General features: G+C 40.9%; 2 protein-coding genes across 7 annotated transcripts; one reads left to right on the top strand and one right to left on the bottom strand.

Annotated features, from left to right (window-relative positions):
* Positions 1-896: 896 nt before the first annotated feature.
* LOC134179559 (DNA-directed RNA polymerase III subunit RPC1-like) lies at positions 897-19,048 on the bottom strand. Of its 6 annotated transcripts, none has more exons than XM_062646488.1 (41): positions 18,968-19,048; positions 18,765-18,900; positions 14,054-14,203; positions 13,820-13,985; positions 13,607-13,761; positions 13,490-13,543; positions 13,314-13,435; positions 13,160-13,259; positions 12,546-12,623; positions 12,339-12,476; positions 12,235-12,282; positions 12,078-12,181; positions 11,979-12,024; positions 11,806-11,901; positions 11,601-11,741; positions 11,473-11,542; positions 10,372-10,499; positions 10,153-10,294; positions 9,976-10,088; positions 9,862-9,913; positions 9,237-9,321; positions 8,603-8,702; positions 7,305-7,530; positions 7,151-7,246; positions 6,773-6,834; positions 6,565-6,720; positions 6,380-6,501; positions 6,253-6,327; positions 6,134-6,183; positions 3,907-3,996; positions 3,754-3,849; positions 3,543-3,694; positions 2,360-2,446; positions 2,238-2,306; positions 2,003-2,119; positions 1,766-1,950; positions 1,603-1,702; positions 1,480-1,548; positions 1,355-1,418; positions 1,203-1,275; positions 897-1,135 (listed from the first exon to the last, which is right to left on the bottom strand). In XM_062646488.1, the coding sequence occupies exons 1-41, from the start codon at positions 19,009-19,011 to the stop codon at positions 1,063-1,065; spliced, it is 4,230 nt and encodes a 1,409-aa protein (XP_062502472.1). In that variant the 5' UTR covers positions 19,012-19,048; the 3' UTR covers positions 897-1,062. The 6 variants fall into 6 exon arrangements, with proteins under 6 accessions (XP_062502472.1, XP_062502473.1, XP_062502474.1 ...); XM_062646489.1 differs by having other exon boundaries at positions 1,206-1,275; XM_062646490.1 differs by having other exon boundaries at positions 8,603-8,690.
* Positions 19,049-20,420: 1,372 nt separating this feature from the next.
* Positions 20,421-21,201, top strand: LOC134179343 (uncharacterized). Its single transcript, XM_062646209.1, has 3 exons — positions 20,421-20,628; positions 20,779-20,844; positions 20,912-21,201. Exons 1-3 carry the CDS (start codon positions 20,421-20,423, stop codon positions 21,199-21,201), a joined length of 564 nt encoding a protein of 187 aa, XP_062502193.1.
* Positions 21,202-25,114: the final 3,913 nt, after the last annotated feature.

Genomic DNA, 25,114 nt, shown 5'->3' with positions numbered 1-25,114 from the left:
TCTGAAGCAGGGTTTGCTTCCGGTACTTGTAATAGACTTTACAAACCAGACTGATCTGGTTGAGCACAACATAAAAAATAATAAAATTATTGTATCTGAGCATCAATAGCTTTAGTTACAACAATACTGGCAACACACTGCTACAACAACTGTGATTTTAAAAGAAACTATGTCAAGTAAAAAGAACTATGTCTGTAAAAGAAAAAGACACACAGAATTGCGGATTGTAATAGAGCAAAAGTTAGTCTGCATTTAGTCATAGACATTGTTTATGCATAGGAGGTATTTTGATTGTTTGAAATGATGTTAGCTCTATGCTTGAAAAATGTGGTAGCTTCTTTGCCCATCCTTCCAGTTGAAAAAATACTATAATGGAGTGAAGCTTCCTCCATCAATCTCTCTAACTCTTTCGCCGTTGTTTTTCTTGTTCGTGGTTCCTGTATACCTGGTATGTCTGTAACTTGACGCGTTAGAATAGAACTCCACGTGCAGATACGTCTGCTCGTGCTTCATCATCAGAATTTGCAGTAAGCCACTGAAGACTTTCTCCAGAAAAGGGATGAAGATGAGGCTCTACAGCAACATCTGAGCAGATATTTCAGATAGCAAATCTGGTGTGATGTCCCTAACCTCGTTGTCTATCACTGACTTTGTCTAGACGATTCTTAAAACAATTATTGAAAAATGTGATAGAGCCATATGCATACACGGAGATCCTAAAGAGTACGTTTGATGCCTTCTGGGAAATCATTGAACTGTTGGTCACCAGATGGCCACACTTTCATATAGTACAAGTAAGAGTCCAGTCCTTTCTTCCGAGCTTACCCATTCGTTTTTGTCCGCTAGGCTCGTCGCGATCCCTGTTGTACGCTCTGACTTCCAAACCACTACCTTCTGACAATTAAAAGTCTGTATTTTCACTCTACTGTATACTGTATGTAATTTAACTTGAAAGTCTCAAACAATGGTATTGCTAAGCCATTTATGCAAAGATCAAGCTATTGACCATTTATATCAAAGTTATACTATTGTCAATCAATCGATAGTTGACAAACTCCACTCTCACCCAAACAAGTGAAATTCCTTATTGCTAAATATGAGCAATCGCTTTGGAGGATGCGATTTCTTCACAGGTCTAAGGAAACAGAATGTTATTGGTGGCATTTGCCAAACACAAGTAACAAGAATTATCATGCAGTTGCAACCTGTGAAGTAGTTTAAACAACCCAGTACCAGTGTTCATTGGAATGCCCATAATGATACACTCACTGACTCCTATATATCCAACAATTAAACATATGCAAGAAGCTCAAAAAGATTTTTTCATTGTAAATAATAAACATTGTTACAATACCATTAATTGCATCCTGTTGCCCAAGAAACGCAGCATCAAATAGATGGTCTGCAGTTCTTTCAAACTACCATAGTAGAGACAGCACTTAGCGCTTATCACACCATTCAAGTTGATTGTAGTCTTACAGAAGCAAGCATAAGAACACTTTCCTTCATCTTCGCCAGACCAAAGCGAGTTATTCCCAACACTTCACCCTGAAAGCAAAAAGATTACTTCTACATGAAATTGCACAATCAGTCTGGTCTCACCCGAAAAGTCATTAAGTCAGCCAAAAGCATAACATGACGATTGTCAATACTCATGCCGTGGGCTTTCAATGTGTTTAGTACTTCAGTCATGATGGTAATTCTAATGCAAACAGTAAGACAAATCTGAATTAGCAAGATCATGAGTACCGTCAAGAATCACCACCTTGCTGCTTCTATCCCAAGAGTTTTTTCCACTTCACCAATATGATTGGATGTTACTGACACACCCTTTATGCCCCGAGTGCTCATGACAGCTCGTATGTCTAGACCTTCCACAAGCAGTTTGTACCGTTCAGACTTTCCACTGTCATCAACATGAATGATTGCCCTTGTTATACTTGGTATGCCCTAATGCATAATAATGTGGATAATCTGAAGTAGTCTGACTCTCAAACCTTACTTTAACCACAATGCTTGGAAGTTCTTGTTTCAGTTGTTGCATTACATAGTACACAGAACTTTTTGGTAACGCAGGTGGAAACACCAGAAGTGAACTTTTGTCAACTGCCACCACATGCTGCACAAACAGGTTACCATAAAACTCATGCTCAAACAGAAAATGACTTAAAAACAGCCTGAGTGTCATTGCAAACGTGCTTTGAGACATTACGGTTTTAACTTGTCATTTTACATACTTGGTATCGTAGCTTGAGCTTTGAAGCATTACACAAAGATTCACGAATTGTGTCAACATTGACTTCAATCTACATAAATAAACAACTACTCAAGTTAATATATAGAAGTTGACAAAACATACCTTTAGCAGTCTAATTCGTTCCTGATTTAGTTTCAAATGAATATAGCACTGATTTTCCATGTACACCTCTTCCAGATAACTGCATACCTGAACAGTAATACACTTTGATCATTAATATTCATCAGTGCAGAATGCTATTGCTTATCAGATTCATGACTCCATAAGCTTAACTACATAAAGATTAAGCCCATTCCAAATCTGAACTTAACAAAATGTCCTTCATCAATGCCTGATTTGCACACATCCAGTACCCCCTGTACACACGTGGGCAAAGCTAAAGAGCCCTCTAACTTAGACTCAGAGGTCTTGCTACAAGGACTCATTGATTCCAATTGACATACTTAGTACAGTAGTCAAGTTTTTTTATTATCTTTTCACCGTAGTTCTATGATTGTTTGAGTTGTGTGTGACATACCTCTTCACATCACACAATCATCTGTAATCAATTCATGACATGTCTCAAAGACCAGAGCACTACAAAACTTGGCTACAACAATGTTACAATAATATAGTACAGCATCGCTGCACAGCTTAATTAATTCAGTGTTTTTTGCCAATAAACCAATATTTTATTGCAAGCAGCATCAGCAGCCAAATCAGCACCCGCATTAATATTAGTAGTACAATTTTAGCCAGATTTCAACTTGTCACAGACAGCTATATACAAGTTTCAGAATGTGCTTAAAACATAATGTTGAATTTGTACGTAGTAACTATGCCAATTAGAAAAACGTATCTTCTCTACTGTTTGCCCCAGTACCATAGCTTCCTACAAACTGAGCAAATTAGTATTGTATTTCCGTGCGTTTAGCTGCAGGGCTCTAATTAGAACATTTTGGGACTACTACTGCACCTGTCTTTGTACAGTGTGGTTAGGGAATAGGGTAGAGCCATGGAATTTCCTGGAGGATTGCAGACAAAGGAAGACATCACTGATGGTGATATTTCTGATTCTGATTTGGTTGCTTCCTCCACAGATAAATTGTCAGTAGGAACTGACCTCATGCATCAGTCGCACATTCATCAACTGTATAACAGTAATGTTGTCCTTTGTCTGCAATATCCTCCAGAGAATTCCATGGCTTCTACCCTGTTCCCCCACCACACTGTACAAAGGCACATAGTACCAAATGTTCTAATGAGAGCCCTGCAGCTAAATGTGCGGAAATACGGTATTACTTACTTCTCCAAGCAGAGTTTTCTCAATTCGCATCTTTACCACACGAGCTACTTCTTCATCATCATCTATTTCTAAAGGCACTGTAATAATCGGAGTGCTGATGGTTCGAGATGCATTGATTATCTCTTTAATTCTTGGTACTCCAAGAGTAATATCTGATCAAATAACGAATATAATGACACCAAAACTTCTAATATATCACTGCACTTTGTACTCATTGCAGCGACTCCAGCAAAGTGGAATGTCTTCAAAGTCATTTGTGTCCCAGGCTCACCAATACTCTGAGCACACAATGCACCAACAGCAGTTCCTAACATAGCCCTGTCACATATGACAAAGTCTAACAAAACTTTGGCACAATTCCAACCGGGTTCTGTTTCAGCTTTCAAATATACAGTTGTACACCTTTGAAGCCACATTTCAAGCTGTGTCTTTGTAAGTCTTAAGACCTCACAAGCTGTATAAAGGCAGCATCACATAAGACAGTAGAACAATGGTAAACAGCTACACAAAAATAAATGGACAAATGGTAAGTCCTTCACGTCAAACGACGTCGACCTTAAAGGTCTGTTATGAAGATGACTCCCCTGCCTCTAGAGACAGGCCCCCTTATGCTATGTGAAGGCTTAGGGCCAATGCCGACATTCCACCTGGAGTTATCCAGGGGCACTAACTATGGCGCAGCTCTGGGACTAGACAACAAGGCCCACATGTACCCGTCTGCTGCATGTTACTGCCAAGCCAGTGATCCTGTCCACCCCAGTCAAGAACCAGGTACTCATTTATACTCCTAAGCCAAGAGAGGCAATTGCGTGTGAGTTCCATACCCAGGGGAATTACGCCTGTGCTCATCCTGTACTTGAACCCGCGACCCAAAGGTCCTGAATGTTGTTTCCATTTTCCAAATGCAACTCTTGAACCAATTGAGCTACAGAAGCCACACAAATGGACAAATGATATGCCCTTCGGCACTAAAGATAGCAACCCTGGCTATTTCTAGGTTGGGCCTCCGGCACTACTTGGAGTTCAGGTTGAGCTGACGTAGTACCACTAGGTGCTTGGCCAGAGCATCCAAGGCACTGACTTTGGTGCAGCCTCAGGACTGGACCTCAAGCCCACACGTACCAGTGCTGTGTAATGTTCTGCAAGCCAGCAGCCTTGTCCACCCCCAGTCAATGACAAGGTACTCATTTATACTCACAAGTCAAGAGGGGCAATTGCGTGTGAGTTTCTTGCCTTAAGGAATTATGCTTGTGCCCATCCCCTACTTAAAATCATGCCCCAAAGGTCCTGGATGTTTTCATTCTCCAAATGCACTCTCTAACCAATTGAGCTACAAACAACACACACACACACACACACACACACACACACACACACACACACACACACACACACACACACACACACACACACACACATGCACACACACACACACACACACACACACACACACACATCCTCTCCTCCTGTATTGCTTCCGTCTAAACAGACACGCTACCCCTTCAGTGGGGACAAAGACAAAGTCAGAATTTTCCCATGCATATCGATGCATTTGTGTACTGCATAGCCTCCTTTGCTTCAAAAATACTTCTTACAGGTCTGGCATTCAATGGCTCCTTTTTGCTGATGTGTAAGTTTTTCCTTTCAGCAATGCATTTGTGTCTCTTCAAGTCACTAATGTTTCTGAAATCAGTCAGGGCAGACAACGGTTTGAAATCAACATTGCAATATGACAGTTGACTAGACTTCAGACAGGCATGGTAATGGTCTTTCCAGGCTGATCTTGATTTATTTGCTAAGTCATACCAACAGCTTTCTGGAATGTTCAGATCATTTAGGTCTTTCCTAATTATGTCTTTCCAGCGTTTCTTAGGGCCACCTTGTGGACGTTTTTCCAATACCCACCCAAAGAAGCACATCTTGGGAATTTGATGGTTGGGCATTCAAGCCAAATGCCCTAACCATTGCATACGTCGTCTTATAAGTTTGATGTTTATAATGTCAGGATCTCCCCATCTTTGTCTTATTGTCTATCTGAGATATGATTTTCCACTGTGTCGTGATAGAGATTTCAAGACACAACACATGAAGCAAAGTACCAAAAGGGAATCCTCTTCTGTGACTTTGTCGATGTTCTTTGTGCAGCAAATCGACTAGTCTCGTACCAGACCCTTGTGCCGTCATGCCCGGTTCCCATATAACACGTCAACTCCGGTGTTGTTGTGTTATACGGAAACCGGGCATGACTGCACAAGGGTCTGGTATGAGGCTAGAAATCGACCCCGAGAGACTTGCCAGTTCTTTGTGGGTAAACAAGTGAGAAACGGCGCATGCCATCCTACGACTTCCCAGTCTTGCAACCATGCTTTTCTCACTTGCTGGTGTGGTGAGTTACTCAAAGGATAGAAAAATGCTAAGCGATAGAACCATAGAGTATCGGAAAATGGTAAGCAACCACAGAGTAATTCAAACTCCGAGCACTGCCATTCAGATCCGGGCATGTGCGCGCGCGCACACACACACACACACACACACACACACACACACACGCACACACACACACACACACACACACACACACACACACACACCTGTGCTTCTATTCACTGAAAGACCACAATCTTCTGACTGCTTCAATTCACTGTTATCAACATCACACCATCTTGTCAGGCACCACTAATTTTTTACTGTAATTAGCTATTTCTCCCACCTCACAGGTGATTTTACTAGGCCAAGTCTTAAATGAGCATCCAGCAACCGACTGGAATAATGTTTTACAAATTCTCTACAACAGAAACAATAAAGACTCTGGTAAATAGAATAACATTACTACAAACCGTATGTCCTTCCAAAACTCTTCACTACAACCACTGCAACTTTCTGATGACAAAAACTGTTCTGTGATAGCTAGCACTTGAGATGATGACAAACATGATTCACTTTTACACGGGCTTTGAGCCTAATTACATGTAAAGATTCCAGTGAGCTAAAAATTCCAAAATTATTCCCCAGAGTGTAATACAGTAATGTCTAGTAACATCCGGTTAAAGTCAACAGGTTTGTCATGACCCTCCATGGCAGCTGGATCTAAGCCATCTGCTCCATACTTGAACTGTACCACACTTCCAACAGAATTCCTGACTGTTAAGTCATACTGAGAACAGAGATCTTCAAGTGACTATAACAAGCAAACCATTAACAAAAATCTATATTCTAATCAAGCATCTCACCTTAACCAATCGACGTTGCATATAACCAGTTTCAGCTGTTTTTACTGCTGTGTCTACAAGACCTAAACAGCCATCACAGTTCATTAGAAACATCTATAAGTATTATTAAATGTAAACAACTCATTACAAGCATTACCAAAAATCTCTACTAGATTTCACAAAAAGCATATCTCCTGTACTGACGTTATTGCTATATTAACTGTAGCTGTACCAAAAGCTCTTCAGAGTAGTTTGTCAGAATAATCCGAAAGCTAATAAATTGAATGATAATGTATATGCTGGATAGTATATATGTACCTCCCCAACTTGCCTGTTTGCTTTATATACTGTACATTCCAATGCCACTAAAATGTGATAATGCAAGCATAAGCATCTCACCCTCTCTGCCTCCCATTGTGTGAAAAAAGAACTCTGATGGTGTAAGGCCAGAAAAGAAGCTGTTCCTGACAAAACCCTTGGCTGCAGGTTCTCTGGCTATCAACAAAGCACAATTAAATGATCCTAACTCAAGAAACCAACCTGGAAAACTCACAGTGCCTCTTAAAGTGGGGCAAAGATCGATCTTCAAATCCATCAGGAATGCGCTTTCCACTGATAGCTTGTTGTCCAACACAAGCTATCATTTGAGATATGTTGATATTGGAACCCTTGGAACCACACAAGGCCATTGTCAGAGGGCCATTGCTTGGATGTAGCTCTCTAAGGCATGTCTGTCCAGCACGATCGCGAATAACAGATAATTCCTTTAACAGTCTAGCCTAACACAAAACAGACAATAGTGACACACTTGAATTAATGAAAACAAATCCACTAAGTAACCACAATTTTATAATTTGTATAAAAATTAGTAACACGTATTACACAAGAGCATAGGCCATGTGTCCATTAGCTCCACATTTTTAAATTACAAGTTTAGCTTACACAAGATTATAAGCTAAAACAGTTCCAGCAGGCAACTGTTTTTACTATATAGACTTGCACATCCACAAAATCCATTGGCAATGAAGCAGTATTCCTGGAACGATCTTGCTGTGATACACTAGGCTGGTCTGTCGCTGAGCCAGAGCAACAGTAGTTGTCACTGAGACTCCAAATTCAGCATCTAGATACATACATGCAGCAGCTGCTGATTTCTCTCTTCTCTTTGATGACGCTTCCATCTTTTGAGGCAATTCCATACCAACAAAATAATAGTAAATAAAACTAAAATGACATTGTCAGCAGCCATCTTCAAGCACGCACACACTACCATGTGACAGTTAAACCTAAAACACTTACTAAACCAACTACAAAATGGGTTTAGGAAAGTGGTTTAGGTTTAGAATATAACTGGTTTAGTGTAGGTAAAACAGGTCAATCCTTACACCACTTTAGCTTAAACCATTCGTTAATCCAGTTTAAGCACTAGTGGAAGCACAGCCATAAATCAAGTAGTGTGCTCTTGATTCCTAGTTTAATTCCTACATCTGAAATAAAGGTAAACAAATTGTTACTCAAACTACTCTAGTGCTGTTTGTAGTAATATATCACAGTATGTAACTTTTTTAAAAACAAATAAATTGGTGTCTAGTCTCTGTCAATTATAGTGCAACAAATACATGAACAATAACTCATCATTAGTAAGTATACACTATAGAGGTTGGTACTTGGTTATGCCCAGTGCCACTTGTTGATGTCAAACTGTGCAACAATTTTTATGACAGGTATGCTATTATATGCCAAGTCAGTAGTTAACAAAAAATTCAGAGTTATCTCTGGCAGCAACTACAGATAGTACACATTGACATAGCTTTATCTACCAAACGTCCATGCATGTCAACCACCCTGTACCTCAAGTGTTTCTTCAACTGTGCATCCTGGTTGTGTTTGAAGTCGACCTGAATGGAACTCTTCAATGTAATTTGCACACTGGCCATACCTAAGAAATAGTCTACATGCACACAGTACTATAAAATAATGCAATCAGTTGCAAAGATGACAAAATAATATTGGAGTTTCCAATCTACTAGTCAACGTCAAAATGTGACCCACAATGTCTGAATTCATACTGCTGAATACTATTTCTACAATCTTCTGTCTTAGACTCAAAACATGCAATCTAAAATGTGCAAATACCGGTATTGCGTACCTTACATATTAGGCATTTGTATGAAAAACTAATAAGGTGTGTAAACAATTACCGTCTTTGTTAACAATTCTTTGTTTCATATCAAACATTAGGACAAATGCATTAAAGGGGCAGTAAGACTTAATGATTTCAGTATCATAACTCAACAAACAAAGTACAAAAACTGTGACAAACGAACTGCTCTACCCATGCATGCACTGACCATCCTTGTTTGATCTACTTTCAACAAAGATACAGTTCATGTTTCAAACAATTTGCTCGTGTGCATATCATAGAATTCTAGTTTGCTACATTCTATAATACCCAACATTGTCTCATCACAATAAAGATACTAACCCTTGAGACAAAAGTTCGTCTTTTGCAATCAGCAACGCCTTTCCTGGTGTAACGTCTCCAATGCCAACTGAGAAACCATGGTTACCTACACAAGAGCATTATATAACACAATATCATAATTCCATCAACCACATTTCTCCAACTAATCCCGAAAAGAACTAATGCTTCTTGGATCAGAGAATAATTAAAAAAAGAGAATTGTTGGAAAGAGGAAGCTATTACATCACATTTTCATGAAATACCAATAAGTAAAATGCTATGTTTCTATATTAAACAGTCTGAGTTGCATAATACGTTGAACATCACTACCACAAACTTTAATAACAGGATGCTCATCATGTCCTTGTGTTGAGCTCATTATAAGCTACAGCTGCCTTTGTTGAATCATTTCAAAAGATTATTGACATGTTCTCCCATTCTAATTTTGCATTTTGAGCATTCCTGGAGATACAGCACTTTAAAAAATTCTTAAATAAATCCTATAGACAGCCTCAAGCTGAAAATGTACTCAAATGAGAAATTATACAGTCAAGGCCAGAGTGTTTTGACACTAAGAAAATACACAAAGGAGAAATTAATCGGGTAGAGGGACTTATTTGGAGAAATACATATCTAGTAAACCTACTGAGAAAAAAAGGACACATTCTAGCCAGTCTTGACATACAGATTGCTGCTTGCTACATTTAAACAGATGAAGAAAGCATGATAAAAATAGCATCAATGAATGCTATGCACAAACCTCTTCTCCATAGTCTCTCAAAATGACATAAAATACATTGCACTTAGAACCTGAGCCAAGTGTTGACTTATCCATCACTCCACACATCAACTGACTGTTTCGAATTACAACAACTGTGTGGCATCAAGTGTAGTTATACAATACATTAGAGGCTATACAACCAAGCCCCATACATACAAGAGTCATTTGGAGCCAGATCTTCACCCATACTGTCTCGATACTGCTTCCCCTTAGCTCGCACATTGACTTTTACAGGGCAATCAGGATGTGGTCGAAGCAAGAGACTAAACAGCTGCTTTCCCGTCCATAACCGAACTGGCTAAAAATTGCAAATGTAAGATGTAAGATTATAGTATTTAGAGCAATACTTAACTTAATATTAATCTCACTATTCACCTTGACAATAGCAGGAAAAGGCAATTTAACAAGCATCTTTGAGTCCTTCTGTACAAGCAATGCAGCAAAAATTTGAGATGCTTGTGCCCGATCAAAGAATCTGTCCTTGTGTGTCAGTAAATATGAGCCTAATTTTGTCACAAAGCAAACACACTATGATTAATTCACAATACAGCTATGTCTCCTTACAGATTGTTTTAACCTAATACCATTCCACGTGTATCTATCAGCCTTAATTTAACTTGTTAAAAAAATGCCTAATCAGCAGTAGGAAGTAGATTAGCTTCAGCAGTCTTAAGCAGTAGTAGAATAGTTAGTGTCGCAGGCGATGATCTTGCGAGAACCTGGCCAGACTCAACGAGATTGCTTAGCATGGCAATAGCTCCTGCATAGAGCACAGGAACCCAGCCATCCAGCTGGAGTGACCGTGTATACCGGCAACTCCTTATCCAATTACCATTTGCTGTGTGTGTGTGTGTGTGTGTGTGTGTGTGTGTGTGTGTGTGTGTGTGTGTGTGTGTGTGTGTGTGTGTGTGTGTGTGTGTGTGTGTGTGTGTGTGTGTGTGTGTGTGTGTGTGTGAAGTTAAACCATCCACAACAGTATTTGTCAATAGTGCTGAGCACCCCTCTGATGTACTATCCCAACCAAGCCGCTGCTAAAGCTAACTTCCACATGATAATAAAGCTTGTGAAAAATGGATTCCAATGCCCAGCTTCAATAGATTTGCTTTATTTTTTTCTCATTTCAGTGTATGTATGTATGTATGTACACCAATACAGGTAGAGCGCCCATCGAGTCAAGGTACATGTAGATGCTTGAAGATAAACTCAGACAGTATCATAAGCATATCACATGTTTCTGACAGGAAAGAGAGAGAAATTCCTTGCAGTCTTTGGCAAAAATGAAGAGCTGTTCTCTCTTTGATTTCATGGCAACCTCTAATGGCAACCAATGAGAAGACACAGATATTGTTTATAAAACTATACATGGCAGATAGCAACCTACCTCTACAAACATGTTTACGTTCTACACAATTTTCATAATAACTAAATCAGTTTAAACAATAATAATTAGCCTGACTCATTTTATCAATTACTGACCAGTTATAAAATCCTGAATGGCTGCAATAACAAGTTCACCATTCCTTGGTGTTACTAGGTTTGATTTAATCTGGAAACCAGTAAATTACATATGTACAATGACATAAATCATAACAAACTTTACATACCCCCATTAGAACAAGTGCTTCTGCCTTTGCTTCTTCTGTCTGTGGCAAATGTAAATTCATTTCATCACCATCAAAGTCAGCATTATATGGAGTGCAAACACATTCATTAAAACGAAATGTCTTGTGCGGCATTACTCTGGCCTAGTAGAGCATCAAACTCACATAAAACCTTTGCTTATCTAAATTAATATACACTTTAGCATACAAAATGTGCCATAATGCTAAGCTTATGGAGAGAAGGCTGCCTGTTAAACAGAACAACGTCTCCATCCATCAGATGGCGCTCAACAGTATCACCAAACTATGTACAACAAATAACTGTCATTAATCATTACAGTGCACATATAGTTTGCAAGACATAACACAATGCAGTAAAACCTTCAGCTCGTTTGCAATCTGTTCTCTGTTGCCATACTTGAGAAATCTATATCAGCTACAATATAATACACAAACAAAAGTGAAAAATGACATTATTACTTCTTGAAGTTTTCCTTCTTCTGCTGTATAAAGTTTGCACCAGGGTGGACATCTGCACCATTTCTGACTAGCTTCCTCATCAACCCAACATTTGCTCTAGTTACCTGAAAATATGTTAATATGCAACTAGGCTTTCTACTGAATGACTAATATTAACCCTCTCAGGAAATGTTAGTGTCTTTGCAATGTCTACAGGAACAGCAACCTAGCACACATATAATATAGGCCATATGTTTTGATCTGAACAGATAAAATCACTACTTCATCTATTCTCAAGTTGGGATCTGGTGAGATGACAGTTCGGCTTGAAAAGTCAACACGTTTGCCAGAGAGGTTTCCACGAAATCGACCTTGCTTGCCCTTTAGCCGCTGAACAAATCCCCTAGTAAACTTTTTTGGCTGAATAAATGCAATAAATAACCTATTAAGTCAATCAATTACAAATCTAACCAGCGTAGTGTTTAATACCTGCAGTGACAATGGAACTCCAGACATTTCACTGTTGATGTAAAGAGCACACTGTAGCTGTAGATAGTCCCAGTCTTCCTACAACACAATGATATGAAACTTAATGAATAGAGAAGCACTACAGTGCTAAACTCTCGGCTGGTGTACATGCACACCACATGCTAAGACATGTGTACAGTGTATGTACGACGCTGAGGATCAGGAGACATAAATGCTCAGGAATTTGACAACATCGAAAATCCCCTCACGTGGTGGTTACGCCTACCATATTTACACAGTCATCACCATCTAAAGGTAATCATTTACGCCCACAGCTAAATAGGTACAGGTAGTCGTAATGAGGTGACCCCAAAGCCACCATACCGTATGGGATTACGCAATGTCAGATATTAAAAATAGGCATGCATAATGTCAGATACCTGTCTCTGGGACCTAAGCCGTGGGTTACTATTCAAAAGACGAGTTACTATTATTTCAAAGTGGTAAGACTGATGGGTTTACTATTCGAGCACAGGTTACTTACTATACAAGGAAATACGGTAAGTCAGTCATTTCATTTCAAATAGCAATGTGCATTAATATTATGTTTGGTACACGTATATGTCAATACATACCATTATCATTTGCATCTTAGCTCCTGAAGATCGGTGTTTCCTAATAACATCATTGAGGAATAAAATCTCGGAAAGCTTCACCGTTACATCATCTTCATTGCTAAATAGAAAACAACAGTGCAAATAAAAACCTGAGTATATTAAGTCTGCTTACGTTCCAGCAGAGTCTGCTGCTACTGATGGTCTTATGCAGGCAGGCGGGACGAGAAGACGTGTAAGAATGAGGCTAGTAGGATGGCCACCTTCTTTACTATTCATCCCCAACAATGGAATAGCCTAATCATCAAACATAATTACCGCAGAATTTTTCATCTACTAACAATGACATACTTCATTAGGAATAGCTCTAAACAATGACATCACTCTCAAAGGATTCAGTATCTCCTAATGCAGCAACAGGTTTAATTAAAGGATTTATCATACAGATAAACACACAAATCAAGAGACTTGCACTCGGGTTAGCAATGGCTCCAGTTCCTTGTTATACTCCAGTGCAGAGGCAAATGACGAATGAAATTCTACAACTGACTGATCAACTTGCTTCTTATTAACTTTAAATTTTTCATGTATGATTTTTAGCATCCCACATCTTTTCACTGTTCCTAAACATTCCCATCAGAAATATCAAATATTTAATTCAATAAATCTGTTGATTCTAACCATTCAGTGATCCGCAGTGAGGACACTTGCTCACTTTCCTACATTTGTCATGAACCTTCTTCTTGATTGCCTTCAATCCAAGGCTGCTACTTGTGGCAGTATGTTTTCGTATAATTTCAAGAAATGGTTGTTGTTCTTCCTTAGATAGAAGAAACTTGCTGCAAGTCTGCAATACAACCATGCAAACAGACTAAGAGCATACACAAGTACTCCATTAGTTTTCACTTGACATACTTTGCAAATGGTTTGAAGAATATTAACAACAGAACGAAAGTAACCAACATGAAACACTGGCAATTCCAGATCAAGAAACCCAAAGTGACCAATGCAGTCTGCCAAATTCTTGCCACATGTATCACACCTACTCTCATGATCACTAATACCCTGAACAAAATGTTAACACGATCAAGATTCAATTAAACAATCATCGTTGCTATCTGACAAACCCAGACCCAACAGTAACAATAATACTAACTGTAGTAAAGGAGTGCTACAGACTAATACTCTATACGATATCCCTTGCACACATTCTCTTTTCCTTACATTTCATGGATGCAGGGGTGTCCCCAAGATTTTTGCAAGGCCTCCCACCCTTAATTTTGGCCAAACAGATTTCAATTTTTGTGGTGGCGGCCCCACGAACACTTTGCTGCAAGTTTTCTTACCCCTGAAATGCCACAAAGTGTTGTCATGGAATGCTCAGGCACAAAAGGAACAAATTGGTATATTTTTAAAAAAACTTTCTCTGTCTTAGTTCAATGTGCTTGACCACATGATAGCTATATTAAGCCTTATTTAAAGACGTGGAAAATTTCCAGACCTCAAGAAGCTGAGAATCTACTAGTACAGGAAGGGCCAGATATCTACAGAACTCGTTTTGTTACGATCAGATAATCACCTTACAAACATCAACAGTGGTTGGTGCTGACAACCACTGTTGATGTTTGAGTACTTATATTACAATTAAGTTCATACCATATGGCAGTCTTTGTCCTAATTGGTCTTATCTTCAAACCATGCATCCCAGGAACTACACTTGTTAGTCTCAAACAACTTCCCACTTTTCAAATACAAATACAAGTCCATTCATTATCTTCATAGCTAATCACTGTCTACTCATGCAGTAAAGCATGGCGGGCCTGTACCAAGTGGAAGCCAAGGCATGGCAGAGTGCCGTGCCTTGGAGGACAACCCTGCATGACGTAGCAAGCACTCAATAAAGCGTGTTTGCGGTAGGACAGTGTGTTAGAACAATGTGCCAATCTTGTGGAGTTGAGCACTATTCTTGCGAGGTAAACCCATGATGTTTGCTGGTATTGCGCCAGTGATGATGACTTAAGACCCCAAGATCTACTTGAAAAAAGTAGTTCACAATACTGTCTATATGTGATGCCTGTGAAGTAGGGAAGCCTCCTATCGTAAAAATGCCCAAAACTGGGTCAAAGAGAAAAAGAAATAAGTGAATGTGTACTGTTTATCTTACATGTTAGTTTGCAAAAGAAAAAGAGAAACAAGAATCTGTACTGTTAGGTTGTTCTTACATGTTGTTAATATGCCATACAGCCCTATCAGTAGTTATTAGTACAGTGGTCAAGGAAAACAGCTGGAACAACAAATACTTGTAAACAACTGCCGACTGACCACATGTTCTCTAACTTCACTTGTTATTCACAGTGTGACCTCACACTACTGTTGGTTCTTCTGTATTAAAAGTTAGTTAAAAGACTTGAAATATAATTTTGCAACATTCCTGCTGTACGTCTCTTGGTCCTTCAACAAGATCTTGCATGGTATGGTTAGAAACTGCATTACCTGACATTTGTCGTTTAATCTCAGCCCTGCTTTAATACAAAGAAAGAGAGACATACGGCATTACCCCGCATTTTGCTGAATGCCACTATAAAGTGAGTTTCACCAAAACTTACATTTGAGACAGTTGTAGTTTAACCCGCATGCCGGTATAGGGTGGGTCAGTGCCGGTGCGATGGGTGGTACTAGTGAAAGTGAGTCAATAGATACTAACATCACACAAACGTATTCCATGGCACTTTTGAGAGGCAGGAAAGAGACACAATTGCCATGGAAGAGCACCAAACAAGCTTTGGAGGCTACGTAGTCTAGCACATAAAAGAAAATGATATAGCATTGCCACAAAACTGCACGCACTTCAAAGCAGTCGTTTGGCCCCGCATTTTGCGGCATGCTGGTAAACCCCGGAGTATACAGGCACCCTGGTCAACTTAGGCGTATACTGGCATGCAGCAAAATACAGAGCAATACGATATGGATAACAAAGACATTTCAGTATACTATGAGTGAAGCTTAAGGCTACCAGTTGGTTTGTGTAACTTACTTGGTACCTACAGCATACAAAATGAAACTGTTTAACTTAGTTGGTGTAGATGTTGTCCATAAATGTAGGTAGTATTTTTGTTCGTAAATTTTTTGTGAGAGAGGTCTTCCTCCTTATAAAGTAAAAGTAAAATTAACTGCACTTTTTAGAGCACATAATGAGCAACTGCAGGGTGGTGGTTATGTTACAAGACAGCCCCATGCACGTGAAATACAATACCGTGTCATGTTTGTATATGTGAAAAGCACTATTAGCACAGCAGCGTCCAGTTTTCAAATGTGGATTCCATGTGCACATGTACACAAATCAACTCTGCTTTCATGCAACGCTTTCGAATTTGAATATAGGAAAAACCTCGCAAGTAACACTAGCAAAAAAATTAAATTCAATCTATAAAAATTCAGGTTTCGCCTTTAATTAATCTTTAGACATTGTGTTCTCATCATTCCATAATAGCAAGACAGATAATGCTGCTGTGTAGTCTGTAGCCAGACCCTTTCCACCCGGAAGTATAATGCGGCAAAAAGGGTTTGACTACGCGAGACTATGCTGTTTGGTACTGTGGTTGGAAAATGTTAATTCTTAAGAATTTACCCAGCATACCTAGCACAAATCAAGATCCTAGAGATTCCTGTCTTGTTCCTTCGATCATGCGTTGGAACCGTAATTCAAAAATACTGAAAACTATACAATGCTACCCGGTATACAATAATAGATTGGTTTATTTGTACTTCAGTCAACATGCATCCAGTCTAATCTAGGTCTTTGACTGTTTAGTCAACATGCTGTGTTGATTCAATGACTACTGGCCTTTGATTTTGTACTGTGCATGTTCATATTGTATATCTTCGATATTTCCCCTTTTTTACAACCTACAAGAGTAGATGTTCCCTTTGTGAAATTTAAGTTCTAAAACTGACAGAAACATTACTAAGAGTTTACACATGCAGGAGCTCTTTATACCTTTCATAAGTACATCTGGTGTGGCCCTTGCTCAATTACTCATTTTCAAGTCCAATCTTGCAAGAACAGTCACTAATTATACTGCGTATACAAAGAGCACAAAAGTGCTTAACCCTCAGCATTGATTGTGTAATTATTGCATTTGAACAATAACATGTTTGCAATGACATGTCACACGATTCAAGCTGTCAAGATGGTGTAATGATGGACTTCTACTAACTTGTTCGTTGCTGTTATACAGATGACATGTGTACGTCATATTTGTCACAGAAATCTTGTGGGTTAGAGACTGTCTTGATCAGATCTAATGCTACATTCAGACTAACCTGGAATGCATACACACGCAGCAGCCTATAATGCAACCTTTTTCAAACAAAGCTTTCTATGTGAAATCGAACCAATTTAAACACTTACTCAATGCCTCAATTAACATCTATGTTGTAAACTGAGAGGTTTTGCCGCCATGTAGACAAACAACATGATTATGCACAAACACATGGACAAAAATCGACAAATGTTAAGCCCTCACATCGTTTGATGTCGACCATAAAGGTCAGTTATGAAGATGGCTCCTCTGCCTCTAGAGACAGGGCTTCCATGCGCTATGTGGAGCCTTAGGGTCAGTGCTGAAAATCCAACTGGAGCTTGGCCAGAGTCAACCAAGGGCACTGACTATGACGCAGCTCTGGGACTAGACACCAAGGCCCACATGTGCCCGTCTACTGCATGATGCTACTGCCAAGCCAGCGGTCCTGTCCACCCCCATTCAATAACCAGGTACTCATATATACTCCAGAGTCGAGAGAGGCAATTGTGCTTAAGTTTCTTGCCCAAGGAAATTATGCCATAGCTCACCATCACTGTGACTTGAACTTGTAACCCTGATTGGTCCCAGATGTAATCACTCTAGTATGACTCTCTGACCAACTAGGCTATAGCACAAACGCATGCACACACGTGCACATGCATGCACGAGTGCACACGTACACACACACACACACACACACACACACACACACACACACACACACACACACACACACACACACCACACACGCGCGCGCGCGCACACACACACATGGACAAATAATGGACCAAAAATATGTCCAGCCCATTTACTAACGATATCTCCCCCCCCCCCCATCCAAGAATGGAGTCTCCAAGCACTAAGCAAAAGTTTAAGAGCAGGCTAACTGTCCTCCTGGAGCTTGGCCAGAGACATCCAAGAGTCCTGACCAAGGCACAACACATTTGGACTAAGCACCAAGGCCCACACGTACACGTACGTTGTGATCTTACTGTGCCAAAGCCAGCGATCTGCCCATCCCCAGTCAAAGACCAGGTACACATTTATACTCCCGAGTCAAAGAGGCAAAAGACTAAAACAATAACCCTCACAGTGCATGCAAGCCAAAGGTTAATGCATAGATATGTTCTGTGTCTTAAGTTTACTGTTCTTCATTTGACTAATGATATGAGATAATCATAAATACTAACTTATTAGTTAATTTAAATAGAACCCTTCTCAAATAATTTTGATTAAAATCCAAATTATTTAAAATTCAAACTATTGTTTGAGAATCATCAAATTTCCTAGCTGCTACTGTGTCTACCTAATGTACGTCTTACCAGTCGTCTATCCAGTACACCAAAAGGAACAGGTTTCCGAGGTAGTTCAGGTCCATAGAGGCTCTTACTTACAACGTGTACGTGTGATTGCTGTCTCATCTGTTCAGGAGACATCAACCCAAACTGCAGGTGGCTTCTGCAATCATTAGACACAAATCATGCCAATCAAGGCTACCGACAAAATGCCAGATGAGAAAGCAAACATTTTCTTTCCGGCATTAGTTTCCCTGAACTGCTCTTTTACCATTGCAACCAAACCAACAGCAACGATATGTTGCGACGAACTGCACAGACTAACGTGCGCTAAATGTGCTTTTGCACGTGTTGAGCCACATGTTAGTCTCGACCCTTTCCGCAAACTTCCGGAAGTGCCTACACTAATGTACACTGTGGCAATTGTTTGGGGGAACACTTGTTGGGGGACAGTTGGGGGCACAATTGTGGCACATCCCGGATGCTAAATCCCGGATATGTTTGACTTGCACGTACGATTCACGTAGCTGTTTATGTACGATAGTTCGAAGTGTGTTGTTAGGCTAACAGGTCGTAGAACTTATCGCAGTGGTCGAGCAGCAGTGGAAAGAGAGCCCGTTCTTTCCACTGGTGAAAGGGGAATGGTGGTCGCGTTCTTGCAGAAATCGACTTTCAGATTCTCGAGAAATTGTTGGTTCCAGAATTTTTTTACGTGATGCAGTGATCATATAAAACGGCAAAGGTTTGTACATTTTGCTAATATTAATTAAATATTAATTAATTAATAATTAAGTAATTAAAGTGAAATAAAGCACATGAATTTAGGTATCTATGTAAGTATTGTTTTAAAACTGAACCTTAAATGTGATTTAAGTAAATAATTGTTTAGAATTTAATTTATATAGTTTAATGTTTAATTTCAATCCAATTGTGTGGTCTAGTAAATTTACAGTAAATTTATAAATAATATCAGTACCTCAACATTAATTAAAATTTATGATTGGTTCATATTTACAAGTGGTAGTCTACATTTTACAGACCAAACAAGATAAATGAGGCTACACAATACGTTTGGTTGGATAGATCTACCAGTATCTAACTGGCTCGATCGCAGAAAAAGGAGTCTCAGCAGGACGAGTTTGTTAGGATGTAGACATAGACTCGAGCCAGTCTCTCCCCGCCTTCGTCATTCTCCTCTCCTCTCCCCCCTCCCCCCTCCTCTCCCCCCTCCCCTTCCCCCCTCCCCTTCCCCCCTCCCCTCCCCTTCCCCCCTCCCCTTCCCCCCTCCCCTTCCCCCCTCCCCTTCCCCCCTCCCCTCCCCCTCCCCCCCGATAGTCAATCCTCGCCGTGGAGAGACTGGTTTCAGACCGCCCTCAGGAATTTTACGTCATGTAGATAGGGTTTCATGGTCACATAATGACATGCAGATTATCTAGGTAGTTGTAGCTAATTGCCTATTTTGTTTCCGGAGGTCTCGAGCCGGATGCCTCAGTCGTTGAGAAACCGTGAAAGAGCAGGTATGTTTCGTAGCTCTGACAGCCTGTACATGTAGGAAGTTTATACAAATAATCTAGACGTCTCTAACTATAGGCAGGGTTGTTGGGGTTCCTGCGTGGGTTTAGCTATTAGTGTCATAAGACTTGCGCAGAATCCAGTCTGTCTTGGCGCATTTTTCAAAGTCCTATGATACAGTGTGTATTGACGTCTGAGAGCGCTTTAGCTTCCCATCGTTTGGAGAGCATCTTACGAGAAGTTTTTGGCTTTGATTCATTTCGAGTCGGTCAAGCTGAGGCTGCTAGAGAAATCTTGGCTGGTAGGGATGTCTTTGTTCGCATGAAGACGTCAGGAGGAAAATCCCTGTGTTATCTTCTTCTTGCTCTTATTTTTCCTGGTACATCGATTGTGATAAGCCCTCTGATATCTCTTATGGAAAATCAGGTAGGCAGCAACAGAAATATACGCTTGTAAGAATTGGTTTTCTCACTTTTCTTCATTTCCTGGACGTTTGTTGATTGAAATGTTGCAAGTTTAGTTGCTACAGGTATTAGAGTGACTAGAGTTACTCGTTTGAAGGATGAGCAACTAGTTTCAGACATACTTGCTAAAAGTACAAGCTGGGTGAGATAGTCTACTCTGGTGTGTTCATCACACTATTACAGCATTTATTTCTATAGTTTACATGTCGCCTGAGGCCATTACTGCACCATTCTGGAGAGCAGCATTGGCTGGAACTTTGCAGAAATCTATTTCTTTCTTTGCTGTTGACGAGGCTCATCTGGTAGAGGAATGGGGGTCCACTTTCAGATCATCGTTTAAGGAATTGTCTTACCTTCGTTGTGTCTTGTCTGTTCCTATTATGGCACTATCTGCAACAGCTCCATTGTCTGTTATCTCAGCCGTCACTTCTTGTTTGTGCATGAGTGAATGTCTTGTGATATCTGGATCATTGAATTGTGCCTTGTGAAGTTCCAAGATTCGTGGTGCCTGCCCTGTCTCTCATGCAGTACGTGTTTGTAAAAATTTATGTTGTCGTAGGCAACTATCCATGTTCCATGTTGGATGGCATTGCTTGACGCAATTGCATCAGCTGTTTGTTCTACCAAACGCAGAATTTCATAATATGACAATGACACACCTATGTGATTCAAGCCTATAATGACCTGCTTGCTAGTTCCTCGAGCAAGCAACATGAGTCCTACAAGAGTTTGAAATCCATTTACATGAGGGCTGTCCTTCTTTGCTAAAACACAAAGAGCAGAAAGGCTATGAACGTCTTTGACTGTCATAGATGGGAAAGTAGTGTGTTCTGGATCTGTGATATATTGACCAATAGAAAATAACAGTGTCGTTAGGTGAGGAGCTGTCTCCATGAGTAGGTCTATTACTGTTTCAAATTTAAATTGGTGAACTCATCTTCGGTCTGATGGATCGAGTGGACCAGTTGACAATATTCCTTTAGTCTGTCGAAGTGCCACAAGTTCAGCATCTAGCGTATCCCGCACTCCATTCCAATTCACGATTGTGCTGTTCAAGATGCCTTTGTAATTGACATAGTTCTTGCTGCTTCATCTGAGCTACAAGGTTGGCCTCATCTAGATCTTTCCGTACTGATGACACTTGAAGGCAGCTCAGATGCAACTGACTCTGTAAATCCAAGATCTCCTTCTCAGACTGTAGTCTAGCTTCATGTAACTGTTGTTTTAGCAAACTTTGCTCGTCTTGTGTGTTTTTGATAATTTTTGCACGTGTATCTGATGGTCTGTAAACTGCCTTTCGTTTTGTTTAGCTAATTCACGAAGTTGTCTCTCCAGGTTCAGTCGCTGTTGCCTCTCACTTTCCAGCTCGTCCGTTTGCCGCCGTATTTTCTCCAAGAGGTCGACTACATTTATGTTTGTGCTAGGAAGGCCAGAAGAACACGGTCTCTTAGAAGAGTCATGTGCTGTGTCCTCGTTCACACGCTTCCTTTTCAGGCCGAAATATTTGTTGACACTGTTTCCTTGGTGCTTTGTCTTCTTTCTTTGTACTCTCCCCCCAAAGACATCTCTGACCACCTTTCCGATGTCAGCTTCGAGTAGAGGAGGCTTCTGGTGTGATTGCAGTAGTTTACTTACTTCTGCCTGGACGTCGTTTGTCAACGAACCTTCAGACTGCGTGCCGATCTCATGATGATTTTCAAACCTGTGTAGAGTAACGCAGTCATAATAATTAGTGGTTTCATGTTACCGTATGGACACACCTACTTTCTGACTAGTAGAGTAGTATATAGTGTACGAGCACAATAGAATCGTGGCCTTTTGGGTTTCAACTGTTGCAAGTCGTATACTCGTTACATTTTGGTGTCAGAAGTGAGTTCATGGCTCAGCAAGGTGCCGATCAGCCAGTTGTACAGCAACCTCAGGTTCAAGCCTATCGTCAGCCGTGCCTACCAGAACCTTTTGCTGATGGCGACATATCTACCTGGTTGCGTCGCTTTGATCTCTGCTGTTCTGCTAACCGCTGGGACGCCCACGACAAGGTCGTACGGTTGCCTACTCTGCTACAAGGACGAGCCTTTGCAGTGTTTGAACGGCTGACCCAACAGCAAACGGATACGTACGACCACCTCATTGCCGCTCTGAAAACAGCATTTGAGCCGCGTACAGAAGAACGTCGTCGCCTTGCAACGCGGCAGCTCAATAGTTGCACTCTGCAGACGGGTGAGGACCTTGATGTGTTTGTACGTGATCTAGAACGTTTGCTAGACAGAGCACAGCCTGGGTTATCCGCAGAGTTGCGTCGGCAGCAGTTGATTGACCGGTTCATTGTCGGGTTACCGGAGGTCATCAGTGATCAGCTATACGTCTTAGCACCAGTGGGCCTTAACGAAACGGTGAGCAAAGCTAGAGAGCTGTGTCTCTTGCAGCGTCGCAAAGAGGACAGGCAAGGTACAAGACAAGGGAGGATAGCTGCCACAACAGGAGCGCAGTCCGCTGATCAGGAATCATTAGCACAAACAATAGCGCGTTCTTTAGAAGCGTTGACCTCGCGTCTGGAACGACTGGAAGACCGCATTCAAGGTGGACCTACTGGGAAGCAACAGTCCCGATCTCGAAAGATTAGTGGAGGATGCTTCAGATGTGGTAGTACAGATCATTGGAAACGAGATTGTCCAGTGCCAGCTGGGAAACCTACCCACAAGGAAGCATGGAAGAAGACCAACAGTAACCCCAATAGCCTGACCAAAGAACCGCAGAAACGTAATACTGTGGGTATTCTGACTGGTGGAGAAGCTGATCAATCATGCTCTCTCACAGTACAGGCGATTGTGGCAGGACAGATGACGCAGTGTCTGGTAGACACTGGTGCATCTGCATCTCTGGTGCCCAGCAGGCTTTATCTGGGAAACCACAATTCATCTAGGAGTGGTGATAATAGCCACAATTCACTGAAAGGAGTGGATGGAAATGATATCCATGTCTGTGGCAAGATGGATTTGCAAGTGGAAATTGGTCAGTGGAAGATTCATCATACATTTTTGGTAGCCAACATAGCTACAGGACCCATTCTTGGTGTAGACTTTCTTTTGAAGCACAACATTACTGTTGACTTGAGGCGAAGAAGGCTGACACTACCAGGAAGTGCAATTGGAAGGTTGACCACACCAGGAGTACAAAGCAATCATTGTTTTCTGATTCTCAACCACAGCATGCAGATTTCCACAATGACCAGACAGCTGGGAGAAGCTCACATAGGGATGAGTATGGTAACAAGGTATGTCAAGAGGGAGTGGCAATGTTAGAGCCAGACAATACTGTCATTAGCAAGACAGGTGTCATGATTGCCCACTCACTAATCAGTTTGGATCAGGATGTGGTGCCAGTGCAATTGATGGCACCTGGTGGACCAGTGCAGCTGTCACAAGGAACTGCATTAGGGCAACTGACCAGCATAGACCACAACGTCCCCATTGTAGGCGTGATTCAAGAACCAGATGCAGGAATTGACACTAGCCAAGATACAGTCCCTAGAAGTGATGTCATACCTACTAATGCATCAGTTAGTGAAAAGAACAATGAGCTAGTGCAGCAATTTGAACTAAACAAGCTGCCACTGAAGGAAAGCGAACGAAAACAATTGGAGGCACTGATCATCACGCATGCTAATCTGTTTGCCTTCCAAGCAGGCGAAGTAGGCAGAACGGATCGTGTCCAACACAGAATCAAGACTGGGGACAGTCTCCCATTAGACAGCACCCCAGACGACTTCCACACAGCTTGAGAGGCGTGGTCAAAGACCAAGTTCAAGAGATGCTGGAGAGGGACATTATTCGTCCATCAGCAAGTCCTTGGTCAAGTCCGATTGTTCTTGTAAAGAGAAGGGATGGCCGATTTAGATTCTGTGTAGGCTACCGGAAGTTGAACGCTGTCACGACTAAAGATTCATACCTATTGCCTAGGATAGATGAGGCACTGGACAGCCTTTCAGGAGCCAAGTACTTTTCTACGTTGGACTTAGCTTCTGGGTACTGGCAAGTAGAGGTGGCACCCGAGGATAGACCAAAGACGGCATTCACATCAATGCATGGGCTGTATGAATTTAATGTCATGCCTTTCGGTCTTACCAATGCGCCCAGTACTTTTCAGCGACTCATGGAAGCAGTGCTAGCTGGTCTATCATGGGAAGAATGTCTAATCTACTTGGATGACATCATAGTGTTTTCATCATCGTTCAAGGAACACATGTTGAGGCTAGAAAGGCTATTTGGGAGATTGAATGCAGCAGGTTTGAAGCTACAACCTGCTAAGTGTCACTTTGCGAGGAATTCCGTGAAGTACCTGGGACACATAGTATCTGCGAGGGGTATTCAACCAGATCCGGTAAAGCTTCAGGCAGTCAAG

Source organism: Corticium candelabrum, chromosome 5 (genome assembly GCF_963422355.1).
Source record: "Corticium candelabrum chromosome 5, ooCorCand1.1, whole genome shotgun sequence".
Taxonomy (NCBI): domain Eukaryota; kingdom Metazoa; phylum Porifera; class Homoscleromorpha; order Homosclerophorida; family Plakinidae; genus Corticium; species Corticium candelabrum.
This window is presented reverse-complemented; position numbering and strand designations above follow the sequence as displayed.